The following is a 14,329-nucleotide window of genomic DNA, read 5'->3' as shown; positions in this document are numbered from 1 at the left end:
TTTAGAAAAATAAAGGCATTTCATAATGAAGTATCTTGCTTGAATCAGTGAAATGTCCACTTGAAGTCAGAACTATAACCCAATAATAATTGTTCTGAGTTATGCCATCTTTTACTGAGGGATTAAAATGTTCCCTATATACCAAAGTGTTTTCAAAGAAATATTTTTTAGCTTCTAGGAGAAGCTATCCTAATAGATCTCACAATTTATTATTTTTCCTTATCCTGCTTCTAAGTGTAATACCAGTCAGTGCTTGTAAAGCAAGTGTAGGAGAATAGAGGTGTAGACTAGAATGCCACTGTGAGCCTTAAAAACTAGATTCTTGGTATAATTGGGTCAAATGTAAGTCTATTTAACATGCTTAAGATTTACCTGAATAGCTATTGAAACTATCATGAGACTCTGAAACCACGTGATGAGGATCATTTGAAGGTACTGTGCCTCAGGGGTAGTTACATAACACAGTGGATGGAGTGGTAGGCCTGGTCAGGAAGACCTGAGTTCAAATCCAGCCTCAGACACTAGCTCTGTTACTCTAGGCAAGTCACACAAGCTTTATTTACCCAAGCTTCTTGAACTGAAAAATGGGGATAATGACAGCACTTACTTTACAGAGTTTTTATGAGGATCAGATATTTGTGAAGCATGTAATATAGTGTCTGGCCCATAGAAGGTGCTATATACCTGCTTATTCCCTTTCTTCCCCTTCTAGTCTGAATAAAGGAAGATTTAGGGGAAATATGGTTGCTCTCTTTACGTATTTAAGGACTACCATGTGGAGCAAGAATTATATTTGTTCTACTGGGCTGAAGAGGACAGAACTAAGGACTAGGTGGGATTTTCAGAGAGGCATATTTCAGTTCAACATAAGGAAAAATTCTCTAAAAATTAATATTGCAGAAGTGGAATGGGCAGACTTAGGAGGCAGCAGTGGGCTTGCCCTTACTGGAGGTCAAGTGGAGGTGCAAGTAAGACAATAACTATTTGTTGGGAATGTTAGAGAGGATTAGTACTTAGGTGTTAGATGAGTTTCTAAGATGCCTTTCAACTCTGAGTTTCTATAACAGGTCAACTAAGAAGTTAGAAGCAAAAAGATATCTGGCATTACTTTTCCAAATAGATATTAGTATAAATCCATTAATAAATAAGTGAATTCATTCTCTATACATTCTGTTCATTGACTTCTTTTTCCTTATTTTTTTATCCTTTATTTGTAAACATTTAACAGAGATTGGATAGTTTATTATTTCTTTAATTTAAAAAAACTTCCTTTTATGAACTTCATTTGAGATTTTCAAAAGGACACTCATTTCTCTAAACTATTAATAGTAAAACATTTCTCTTGTGCCTTATTTGCAGAGGGAGATCCCTACTTTACAGGAAAACTTCAAGATTATACTGGAGTAGAGAAAGATGAAGTAGTTCTCCAGTGTGAAATTAGCAAGGCAGATGCGCCAGTGAAATGGTTTAAGGATGGGAAGGAAATAACTCCATCTAAAAATGTTGCCATCAAAGCAGATGGCAAGAAGAGAATGTTAATATTAAAGAAAGCCCTGAAATCAGATATTGGACAGTATACCTGTGACTGTGGGACAGATAAGACCTCTGCCAAACTTGACATTGAAGGTAAGATTACGTTCATTGAGTTTCTCTCATGTTTTCTGTGTGTTTCTTACTGCTAACAGCTAATGGCATCTGTTGACCCTTAACTTTTCTAGATCGGGAAATTAAGTTGGTCCGCCCTCTGTACAGTGTGGAGGTGATAGAAACAGAGACTGCTCGCTTTGAAACTGAAATCTCGGAAGACGATATCCATGCCAACTGGAAACTGAAAGGAGAGCCTCTACTCCAGACACCTGTAAGGATATTTTTGAATTTGTCGATACCATCTTGAGAAGAGAGATGTGTGAAGTGAGGAGGGGACTTGAGAAAACTTACAGGGCAGGGAGTTTAAGATGACAGGAGATTGATTTCCTGACTAAATCTTGAGCCAAAGAGTAGCCATGTCAAGTTGGAAATATTTTTTCCACCTTATTCTAGCTTACTTTTTCACCTATGAAATGTAACATTTTCCACAACTAGTGGGAAGTGCATTTAATACATGTGAAGTCTCATTGAAAATAACTACATTTTTTATAAAATTATTTCATGATTTAGTAATCCTAGTCTAAATGATGCTTGTTGAGAAGTGGAAAAGATGGTGAATAATAGCCTTCATAACCCAAATCTGTATTGCTATTTTATGCAAGAGGGCAACACTGGCTTCCATTGATGATGATGGTAATGTTGATGATGATAGGTAGGATATATATAACACCTGCTATGTGCTAGGCACTGTGCTAAACATTTCACAAATACTGTCTCATTTGCTCCTCACAAACAACCCAGGGAAGTCAATGTTATTAATATTCCCATTTTACAGTTGAGGAAAATGAGGCAAACAAAGGTTAAGGTACTTGTTCAAGGGGTCACAGCTAGTAAGCTGAGGCTGGATTTGAACTCCTGATTCCAGGACCAGTGCTCTATCAACTTCATCATTAAGCATTGTTCCAATAGCACAACTTTGACGTCCTGTGATTCTCCCTTAATGAAAATAATTCTACACTTAATTTTTAAGCCAACATGATATATGAGGGGTGGGTGATAATATTATAAAATACAGTAAATTATTTGCCAATTCTTTCATTGTTATATAAGGCTCAGACAATTGCACTACTTTCAAAGAATAATCTCAATTCACCTTACCATTTATTGGTATCATTTATAAATATAAGCCTTGAGAAAATTCAAGAGTGAACTAATGACTGTAACAAATTTGAATTTATTTCCTTTCTTGTAGGAGTGTGAAATCAAAGAAGAAGGCAAAACGCACTTCCTCATTCTTCATAATTGCCGCCTGGATCAAACTGGTGGCGTAGACTTTCAAGCTGCCAATGTCAAATCTAGCGCGCATCTTCGAGTTAAACGTAAGTGGCCCATATTAATCTCAGTAAATGTGATGCCAAAGTGAGCCCCACATATTAATCTTCTTGAGAGAAATAAGAGCTTTGGTAGAAAATGTAAAATTATTTGAATCATGAATTTTCACAGGGGCAATTAAAGGAAATCATTAATAAATGCATGTGCTCTATTCTACTCATGAGTTTGCCATTTTTAAAAGAGTCCAGTTCAAACTCCCCTATCCTTGTTGCTTAGAAGTTTTGTAAATTAACTGATTCTCAATTATCTCCTCTATATAGTAAAACAGAATTAATCTACATCCTCATCCTTCATAATTCTTTCATGCAGAACCATAGAAGTCAACATAGGATGACAATCATAACCAACATTCCTAAATCTCTTTGTATTTTACATGATAAATTGAAGTTGAACCTTTACAAAGAAACTTTTTTGCTTTGTTGGCATTTCAGTCCAGGATTGGAGGGTAGATTAAGCTGACATCTTTGGAAGGTGCTAAGAGTCTGATGGACAAGGACAGACCCACATGGTTGTGGGCCACTTGTCTTCTCCCAATCCCATTCGTAGTTATTTTGGAAGTCACATACCTTATGTAGCGAGAGGAACACAGGGCTTGGCAGAGAGACAGATGCATTGCAGATTTCTTGCTGACTTGGTTCATCATAAAGAAAGGGCTTTCCAGTGACCAACCTCTCCTCCGCTGAACCCATGGACCCTATGTTCACTTAAGAGTGTAAATAGCTGCAGCATTATGGAGTTTTCTCTGTTGCAGAAAGGGACCATGTAGATTAATAACTAAGGAATAGTAACTAATTTTTTCCTCATGGAAAAAAATATGAGTAGTTCAAAGACATTAATATTTTCTTCCAAAGCTCGTGTGATTGGACTACTAAGACCTCTAAAGGATGTAACAGTGACTGCAGGTGAAACAGCAACCTTTGATTGTGAGCTGTCTTATGAAGATATCCCAGTGGAGTGGTACCTACAGGGAAAGAAGCTAGAGCCTAGTGATAAGGTAAAAATTCTTACTGTTGTCTCCTTTTCCTTCTTTGCTTTTCAGCATTCTGCTTCTCTCTTTTCCTTCTTTCTTTTCCAATATTCCGCTACTCTTGAGTTATTGCTCCCTCCTTCCTTCTTTATAGTCTCTCTTATGCCTTTTATCTACGTATTCCTTATGCTTTACAATTGCCAGAATTGTACAACAGATACTCCAATTTGTTACTGGTTTTTACCTGGTTGCTTTTTACCACAATATACATTTACATTAAAAATATTTATGGCAATGTTTTCGAGTATGGAAGGAATTCAAAATTTCACAAGTAATAATTTGCTTGGCTCATTGAACAAAAAAAAGACAATAAATACTGTTTAGTCAGATAGTTTGTTCACTAACATATACTGGGTTTAGTGATTTCCTAATTCTTTCCATGCCATCTTGTATTCTGCATATAAGGGGATTAAGGGGCCTGAAATTCTATTTCAGGCAATCGATCAAGTAGTAGAGATAACTTCTGGGCAGATTTGCTCTGCTAGCATTTCTCGGAAGTTATTTTTAACCCTCAAGTGTGTAGCACTGTGAGGAGCCTGGAATGCAAATCAGGTACTGAAAGATCAGTTCATGATACTAGAAAAATTAAATTAGTTTACAGTTGTCCAGATGTATAAAGAGATCCACTCTGCAGTCATCAGAATATTAAGAAGTTTTGATGAAGTTTTCAGTCTTTTGAGTATTAGTAGTAACCAATATTCTCTATGTATCTGATGTCTACTGATGCAAAGAAAAGCCAAAAATTATTATAATTGTCCTGAGAGTCCAAAGAACTACTTTCCCTTAAAATTCCTAAACTTTTTGACAAAAAAAAGATTAAAAAGTACAACTTTTCCCAATAATTGCATCAACCACTTAACTTTGTATAACTCTTAAAAGGAAGCAATTTATAAAGACATATCCAGGGCAGCTGTGGATAAAGAGCAGTACTCTGTCCACAGATTTTTCAGTATTTCCAAAAAGTGTTATTTCAACTTATATCAGACCTCATTTTGACTGCCTAATGTAATAAAATTAAAGGCAATTGTTCAGAGAGAAGCTCCTCACTCAAAAAAATGATTACAAGATTAAAAAACAAAACCTATGAAGAATAGTTAAAGAAACCAGCATTATTTCTCTGAAGAAAAATAACATAAGTATGGAAAGGTCACTTAGATATCAGGTGAACACCAGTTGTTCTCCTTTTCTGCTGAGGATCATACAAGACAGAATGGGATTCAGTTACAGCACAGAGGGTTTAGGTTGCCTCCAAGGAAAAAGTTTCCTTCCAGTGAAGTTTATTAAACATTGGAATGGATGATGGTGAAGTCCTTTAAAAATTAAGAGAGATTCTTTTGTCTGTAATGGTCTTATTACAGCCATCCCTCAAAGCAGAAGAGTGGTTTTGATAAAATCTCATGGTCCCTGCCAGACTTCTGATTGTCTGATTTGGTTAGGAAAATCCTGCTTTAAGGAAAAATGTCTACCCTTAGCCTCAGTATCTTTTTGCCAGATCAACAGGACTTTGCGAAGAAAAACCTAAATCTATATCATAGAGCCTTGTTAGTGCTATTATTAAAAGACCAAGCTATGATACTGAAAACCGTAATTATTAAGGTATCTGTAATTGCACACTTGACTAACTTTGAAGAACATTAACTCATATTAAGCTCAGTGCAGTGACCAGAAAGGGTGTTACCTGATACTAATCCTACTGGGCCCCTTTGTGTCTCCCTCCATGTGGGAATTTTAATCCTTCATTCTGCTTTTCCAGCCTCTGTGGATTTGCTTTTAGATTACTTAATATGTTTTTTAAAAAAAAAATAGAAATGTTAATACTGACTTTGTAGAAGCAAAGAAATTGTATTACGTTTCTATACTTGGTTTCTTCGAATGGAATCTGCCCACATTCTCTTGTCCATCTCTTTGCTTACTAATTTTAATATCTATTATATATACTTACAGATCTTTTTGAAAGATTATCAGCTAAAGGAATATAGATAGTGGGAAAAGGAAAAAGAGGGAAGGATGAATGTGACAAAAAGTTTTTTGGTTTCCTATGGCCCAGCAATGAGATTTAAGTCTGTTTTAGATAATTTCAAGAATAAATGTTAGTGCTCATTATAGCTATAATTACTATGTAAAGTAGCCATATAGTATTTAGAGTTAAGCAATAGACTACATGGAATAATTTTTTACAATACACTTAGTTCACTATAAAATCTGTACTGATATATGTATGTATCTATTTTATACATATATTTAATTTTTTAAAAATCTTATATCTTACGTACTTTTAAGGAATGGCTTCCCTATTCCTCAGCCACCCCTCAGAGAAGGACACAGGAATTCATCCTTTAGAACATACCAGTCTGTTGAGTACTTACTATGTATAAGGCAGCATATTTAACAGTGTGGGTGCAGGAGTGGGGCATTTGTAGAGTATGGAGAAGATACAATCACAACCCTGAAGAAATTTATACTCCCCCAAAAGTTAATGGGAGATACCTACTATCTGTATTTGAATTATAAATGTAGATCCTTTTAAAAATAATCCTATTCCACACACTAGGTATTAGTTCGAGATTTATGTTGGGTTCACTACAAAAATATGTCTTCTGCTCATGTCTGCTTTGTCATTAGTTAATTCCTTCTAGCTCCAGGCACACTTAGATAATCCTTTCTCAAGACAAGTCAAGTCAATTAGCATATATTAAATATCTGCTATGTGCTAGATGTTGTTCTAAGTTCTGAGGAGATGAAGAAAGGCAAAAACCAAGTTCCTGTTCTTAAGGAGTTCATAGTGTAATGGTGGAGACAGCATGCAAATAACTACCTATGAAGAAGGTAGATTCAGGGCAAATTGGAAGGAATCTCAGAGAGAAGGCATTAGCCTTGAGGATTCTTTTAGAAGGTGAGATTGTAGCTGAGGCTTGAAGGAAGCCAGGAAAGTTAGAAGGCAGAGATAAGGAGGGAGAGCATTCCATCATGGGGGACAGCCAATGAAAATGCAGAGAGACCTGAGATGGAATGTCTTGTGCCAGGAATGGCAAGTTGTGGTGTGTCGCTGAATTGTATAATACATTGCAAGGAATAAAATGTAAAAAGATCAGAATGATAGGAAAGATTATGAAGGGCTTTAATTAAAGGCCAAACAAAGCATTTTACAATTGATCCTAGAGATATATTGGAGCTCCTAGAGGGGGTGTCATGGGCAGACTGGTGCTTTGGGAAGGTCACCTTGTAGCTGAGGGGAGGGTAGACTGGAGTGGGGAGATATTTAAGAGGAGACTAACCAGAAGGCTATTGCATTAGCCCATGTATGAACTGATTAGGGCCTGCCCCAGGGTGGTGGCAGTGTCAGATGAGAAGAGGAGTTACACACAAGAGAAGTTAGAAAGATAGATTCAACAGAACTTGAAGTCTGATAGGATATGGGGCAATGAGAGTGAACAAGGGGTGGAAGCTGGCACTGAGTTTTCAGGCCTTGGTGTCTGGGAGGATGGGATGCCTTTGACAGTAACAAGGAAGCTAGGAAAAGGGAAAGGTTTGGGGAATAAGATAATGTGCTTAATTTTAGACATATTGAGTTTAAGATGTATATGGGACCTTTATTCTCTGTGCTAATCAAATAACTGTCTTGTCTAGGCTTTGTTAAAATGGTTATGTTTAAATAATAATAATAATAATAATTAATTGCTTCCTTGAAAGAGTAAAACCATTTTAGATGCAGGTTTTCCCAATTCTTTCTTGTGTCTCAACAGATTGTAACTTTGACATTATTTTTGACAGTGTATGAACACCTCAACTCATATGACTAGATATATCTGTATATATGTGTGTATATATATATATATATATATATATATATATATATATACATACGTATATGTTCCTGTATGACATTGCACATCTGCTCCATAAAATTATAAATCTTAAAACTGGAAGAGACTGTAAATCTGCCTCTTGAAAAAGTCACATTCTGTTCTCTTTCTTATTAATGACCATTAATTTAGCACCGTTATTACCTGACTTGTCAACTATATATGTGTGTATATATATATATGTTCATGCATATATATATATATATATGTTTATGCATATGTATATATGTCCATATAGTAATAAATTTCAAAACTAAGTAAGAATTATTCACAGACTTTTGAAAATCTTAAAACTCTAGTTTTGGGGGTTTTTTAAACTATTGCTATAATTTGTGTAAGTTGTAAGAACAAATAGAGAAAACCTAGAAACTGACAGGACCACAATTTGTTAACTTCAGTTTGTGCTTTCGGAAAACAGATTATTTTCTTTTAGTATATCTGTATCCATCATTTCCCTCTTTATTCCATGATCTGGTCTATCCTGATTCTTCTTGCAAAGCAACATGTGTAGGGGGTACAGCACCAGACCTGCTTCTGAGTACATGTGCTATTTCTGACACACACTGGCCATACCATCATTGGCAGATCAATTAACCTCTCAGTGCCCCCAAGCAACATTTTAAAACTCTCGGTCACAGATGAGTTGCTGTTCTGCGTTGGTGGGGGGATTTTCCAAACCAGAATTCCCTACTCTGGTATAATCACAGACCTAGGCCACCACTGCCAACATTACCACTACCATGCTCCCTCCTCTTTGAACACCAAAGAACAGCTTGTGTACATATAAACTCAGTAGGAGGAAAGAAAATATAGAAATTGAATAATGAAACATCATAAAAGCACAGAGCTGAAATTGTAAAGGTAATCCAACATAAAAACTCGACATTTACTTATCTAAAAATCTTGACTTTTAAATCTGAATGAAGGTCTTAAATCCCTTAAATGATTCTCAGATAATTTGCTACATGACTCTCATATATAACTTGGAAGGTATTTTTTTAAGTTATAAACTAATTGAGCGTACATAAATGCTGAATCAGTTCCAAATTTAGCATTACTACTTCATTTATTCTTTATCCTTTTAAAAATGTAATTTATCAGATTGTCACACGCTCGGAAGGAAGAGTTCACACACTTACCTTGAGGGATGTGAAGTTAACAGATGCTGGGGAAGTCGAACTAACTGCAAAGGATTTCAAAACAAAAGCCAATCTTTTTGTAAAAGGTAAGCTGACTGATAATCAATACCTATTTCCTATACATGTGATGACGCGTGGCCAATTCTGTCAGTTATCATTGTTATATCAGAGCTTACAATGATAACTGAGACTGTTGATTTTTAGCCATTGATATCCCACCAAACAATTACCAAAGCTTTATGGACGGACTAATTTGTTTCACATCTTCTCTCTGTCCCTGTGCTTGCTACTACCTACTCCAGAGGCTCTAACAAGCAGCAGGAAGATGATTAAAGATGGATAATTGGCTCTAATGAATAGAGTTAACTGGGTTTTTTTATATTTTTTTTATTCATGAAACTATTTTCCTAGTGATCTCAAAAGATAACACCACTAGTGGATAAAAAAATTTGAACAAATATATCCAAAATGAACTCCAAATAAGTAAAGAATTATTTGAACTGACAGAGGCTTGTAGAATATCCTGAAGAGAATGTCCACCACTAATTAGTATGATTCTTTCAGAACCCCCAGTTGAATTCACTAAACCTCTTGAGGACCAGACGGTCGAAGAGGAAGCCACTGCAGTATTGGAATGTGAAGTGTCCAGAGAAAATGCTAAGGTGAAATGGTTCAAAAATGGAACCGAAATCCTTAAAAGCAAGAAGTATGAAATTGTTGCTGATGGTAGAGTCAGAAAACTTATTATACATAACTGTACCCCAGAAGATATTAAAACATACACTTGTGATGCTAAGGATTTCAAGACTTCCTGTAACCTGAATGTAGTGCGTAAGTATTCTTCTCTCTTAAGTGACATTTTTGCATTTTCAACTCTTTAATAATCAAAGCACTTCTTGCATGCCCTTCTTCTTGCCTAACTGGATGTATCAGCTTATTCTGGGCCACTGTAATATTTATCTTTTGTGTGAGAGGTCTTTCTTGATCTGATAAACAGCACTTTTACTTTCACTGAACACTGATAACAGCTGATCTGAATATCGATTGATTATTATGGAGGAAGGCTGTAGGAATGTCCTGGTCAGGATGAAGACAAAAAAAGTAACAAAAGACAAGGGACAGGAAACTTTTAATAAGAAAGAAAATGAAAGATTCCCAGGGTTGGAAAATAAAATGGCAAGCAAAACAATGAACAAAGCCACGATTTGAGAAACTGTTAGGAAAGATCTGAAATGAAATATCCATTTGAATAGTTCCATCTCAAGTCCTACATTAACTTAATGTATTCTATAGACATAATTGTACCTAAAGATCACATACGCTACCTGTGTGTTGTCGATGTTTGGCAAATTGTGACTACCATTTGTTAGAGCTGTCTCCCTCTGCAACTTTGCTTCTTCACCCAGTCACAAATATAACATCTTTGGTGGAAATGAGGAGCACTCTTTCTGATTGCTACACGCCATGTTGGTTTGTCCAGTTCAGTTGCTTCTAGACATCAACAGCTGAAGGATGTTGGCTTGATATTCTGTTTCCGTGTGTCTTGTATCATTTCTTCTTCTTCAATCCTAGTAGTCAAGCTTACTTTCAGAATCTCATTCATCAAGTTAAGTCACCTTCTTTGTCTAAATAGACAGCTTTAGGAGGAATGCATGTGGTATGATAAGGGAAGAAAGGGGGCATCAGCCTAGCCAGCCAGATTAACCAAAACAGTCTTGTCAATCAGTGGATTGACTGATGACACAGCCAAATGACGCTGACAACTGAAGCTCATTGGTGACCTTGTCATCCTTTATAATTTTAAGTATGACTGCTCTGTGACATTTATGAAGCTTATCAAGAAGCTCAGATTATAATGTTGAGAGTGGACCCATTTCATTATTGAAGATCACTGATGTGATTTCATTTAGTTTGTTCTTGAGCTGCATTGATGTCAAATTCTGCTAATTTTATATGGAATGTGTCAGTGTTCTTAAATTGCATTTTCTACTTCTTTTTCCACCTGTGTTTCCTTTGACAGTGTCAACTCTTGGCATTATAGCCACAGTGTAGAGTTTTCTTCAAAATAACCATTCTAGCCCCTTGAGGCACAACATAAGTTGTCCCATGTCTTATAGGAGCCTAGTACATCCAACAGTATATGGTAATTCCTGAGGGACAGTTGGACCATATTAATTTGGATACATTTTCCAACAGACTCCCTTTCTTTCAAAAAGAAACTCCATAATATGAACATGGCCAGTTTCTAACAAAGTGATCATCAATTTTGGTAAACCTTTGCCCTTTCTTACAGCTCCTCATGTTGAATTCTTAAGACCTCTCACTGATCAACAAGTTAAAGAAAAAGAAATGGCTCGGTTTGAATGTGAACTTTCTCGGGAAAACGCCAAGGTCTGTAATTTCACACATATTATGTTGATAATTTTTTTAAATAGTCACTATATTCACTTTGCTTCCAGACAGATAATCTAAACTGAATGGGGAAAGGTGGAGGAGAAACCCATTAAATTTAGTCTTCATAATTACATTTACTTATTAATCATTCTCTTTAATGTGTATGATAGGTCAGTCATCATTGTTCTGTTTTCATTCAATGGAAGCTAAACAATTTAATTCAGCAAACATTTATTAAGCAATGAGCAAGTACATGAGGCTCTGAGAGAAACACAAACTCTAGATAATACCCATTTCCTACCCTTAAGGAGCTTTTAGTATATAGCCTTTCATGTAATTTTCATTAACAGCAAAGAAGAAATACAGAGGTCTGGATTCCAGTCCTAGCTTTGTCTGTGTAGTTGAGCTATGTGATCTCTGAACCTCAATTTCCTAATCTGTATAATAAAAGAGTTAGGTGCTTTCTTGGAATCTCTTCTAGCTTTAGAAGTCTAGGCTACTACTAATTAATAACCTTATTCTGTCTTGATTTGTCTTGAATACAGGTTCAGTGGTTTAGAGATGGAGCTGAAATTAAAAAGGGCAAAAAGTATGACATCATTTCCAAAGGTGCCGTGCGCATTCTTGTCATCAACAAATGTCTCTTGGCTGATGAGGCAGAATACTCCTGTGAAGTCAGGACAGCTAGAACATCCGGCATGCTGACAGTGTTAGGTAAAGAGGAAGGTTGCAACAAGAACCCACAAGACAAAAAATAAAAAGCATCCCTTTTTCTAATTCAATGCATCTTCATTTTTTTCTTACAGAGGAAGAAGCTGTCTTTACTAAAAACCTTACTAACATCGATGCAAGTGAAACTGATACAGTGAAATTTATTTGTGAAGTCTCCAAGCCTGGGGCAGAAGTTACTTGGTATAAAGGTGATGAAGAAATCATCGAAACAGGAAGATATGAAATACTTGTTGATGGGCGAAAGAGGATTCTGGTCATTCAGAATGTTCACCTTGAAGATGCAGGTGCCTTCAACTGCAGACTCCCAAGCTCCCGCACGGATGGCAAACTCAAAGTACACGGTAAGAACAACCATCCCTGAAGATATTTTCATAAAATGAAGAATCACTTAATAGGACTCTCTGGGTTCATACAACAGGTGTGTGGCTTTTTAATAAGTTGTCATTTTTTTCTTTCATTTCAGAACTTGCTGCTGAATTTATATCTAAGCCCCAAAATCTGGAAGTCCTGGAGGGAGAAAAGGCTGAGTTTGTGTGCTCCATATCAAAAGAAAGCTTTGCAGTGGAGTGGAAAAGGGATGATGAGAAACTTGAATCTGGGGATAAATATGATGTCATTGCTGATGGGAAAAAGAGAATCCTGGTTGTCAAAGATTCCACCCTACAAGATATGGGCACCTATGTAGTCATGGTTGGTGCAGCTAGAGCTGCCGCTCACTTGACAGTCATTGGTAAGTTATGTCTGATTGAATGAATGAATTGATGGGCTGCCCCTTATGCTTTTCATGGAGTAACAAGTTTGTCATTTGTCATTTTCAGAAAAACTCAGGATCATTGTTCCGCTTAAGGACAAACGTGTTAAAGAACAGCAAGAGGTTGTTTTCAACTGTGAAGTCAATACAGAAGGAGCCAAGGCAAAGTGGTTCAGAAATGATGAAGCCATATTTGACAGCTCAAAATATATTATCCTCCAGAAGGATTTAGTTTACACTCTAAGAATTAGAGATGCACGTTTAGATGACCAGGCCACCTACAGTGTATCACTGACCAACCACAGAGGTGAAAATGTCAAGAGTGCAGCTCAATTAATCGTAGAAGGTAGGTAATTCATCTGGCCTGTGGACACTTATGAAGAGTTATTAGGGCATTTTCAGGAGAGCCCCACCCCCAAGTTCTGTAATTCTACTGGGGGAGTGGGAAACAAGAAGTATAGAAGCTTGGGGAAATGAATCAGTGAGCCCCAATGAGAGAGCTAGCTTGTCTGCCCTATCTTTCTTTCCTAGTTTTATATTCTTTTCCAGATTTTGATATATACAATCATTAGAATTTTTGTTCTTCTGTGGTGGCTAAGTGTTAACTGTTCTTTGTTTTTGATATTTTGCTTCATGTTCATACCCATTGCCTAGTCTTAGGTACATTTGATTATAAAATTACAGTTCTATTTCCATTAGGCACTAGATAATTTGAAGGTTCTCTGGGACCCACTCTGGCACTATGCTATCAACTTTTAAAGAGTTAAATCATAGAGATGTGGAGCAATAATTAGGATACCAAACCGCAATCTGCCAGATACTGGATGGTGTCTACATTTTCTTCCCATGCTAAGATTCTATAATAATTTAAGCTTGTTTCTATCAAAGTCCATTATAAAAACCATAAACTCAATCCAATTTTTTTTCTCTTGCAACAGAGGAAGACCTCAGGATTGTTGAACCTCTACAAGACATTGAAACAATGGAGAAGAAGTCTGTCACTTTCTGGTGCAAGGTGAATCGACTCAATGTAACTCTGAAGTGGACCAGAAATGGAGAAGAAATTCCTCTTGATAACCGCGTTATATACCGAGTAGACAAATATAAGCATTCTCTCATTATTAAAGACTGTGGATTTCCAGATGAAGGCGAATACACTGTCTTTGCTGGACAAGATAAATCTGTTGCTGAGCTTCTAATTATAGAAGCACCTACAGAATTTGTAGAGCACCTAGAGGACCAGACCGTCACTGAATTCGATGATGCTGTCTTCTCTTGTCAGCTTTCCAGAGAGAAAGCAAATGTTAAATGGTACAGAAATGGACGAGAAATCAAAGAAGGCAAAAAGTGCGTAAAGTTCTGTGTATCATACATAAATTATAGAGTCTCAATTATTCTGCATATCTATTTGATTGGTTATTATGAGTTAACAGATTTTTCCATC

General features: G+C 36.4%; 1 protein-coding gene across 1 annotated transcript in view; it reads left to right on the top strand.

Moving 5' to 3' along the window:
* The window catches only part of TTN (titin), a 327,155-nt gene that overhangs the window by 213,532 nt on the left and 99,294 nt on the right, over positions 1-14,329 (top strand). Inside the window, exons 190-201 of the mRNA XM_036744026.1 lie at positions 1,360-1,626; positions 1,719-1,858; positions 2,840-2,966; positions 3,831-3,973; positions 8,971-9,094; positions 9,573-9,839; positions 11,302-11,399; positions 11,948-12,116; positions 12,209-12,475; positions 12,598-12,864; positions 12,953-13,231; positions 13,824-14,232. Of these exons, the coding sequence (XP_036599921.1) occupies positions 1,360-1,626; positions 1,719-1,858; positions 2,840-2,966; positions 3,831-3,973; positions 8,971-9,094; positions 9,573-9,839; positions 11,302-11,399; positions 11,948-12,116; positions 12,209-12,475; positions 12,598-12,864; positions 12,953-13,231; positions 13,824-14,232 (2,557 nt within the window). The remainder of the gene's footprint in view (positions 1-1,359; positions 1,627-1,718; positions 1,859-2,839; positions 2,967-3,830; positions 3,974-8,970; positions 9,095-9,572; positions 9,840-11,301; positions 11,400-11,947; positions 12,117-12,208; positions 12,476-12,597; positions 12,865-12,952; positions 13,232-13,823; positions 14,233-14,329) is intronic.

The sequence above is a fragment of the Trichosurus vulpecula genome, chromosome 2 (genome assembly GCF_011100635.1).
Source record: "Trichosurus vulpecula isolate mTriVul1 chromosome 2, mTriVul1.pri, whole genome shotgun sequence".
In the NCBI taxonomy this organism is placed as follows: Eukaryota; Metazoa; Chordata; class Mammalia; order Diprotodontia; family Phalangeridae; genus Trichosurus; species Trichosurus vulpecula.
This window is presented reverse-complemented; position numbering and strand designations above follow the sequence as displayed.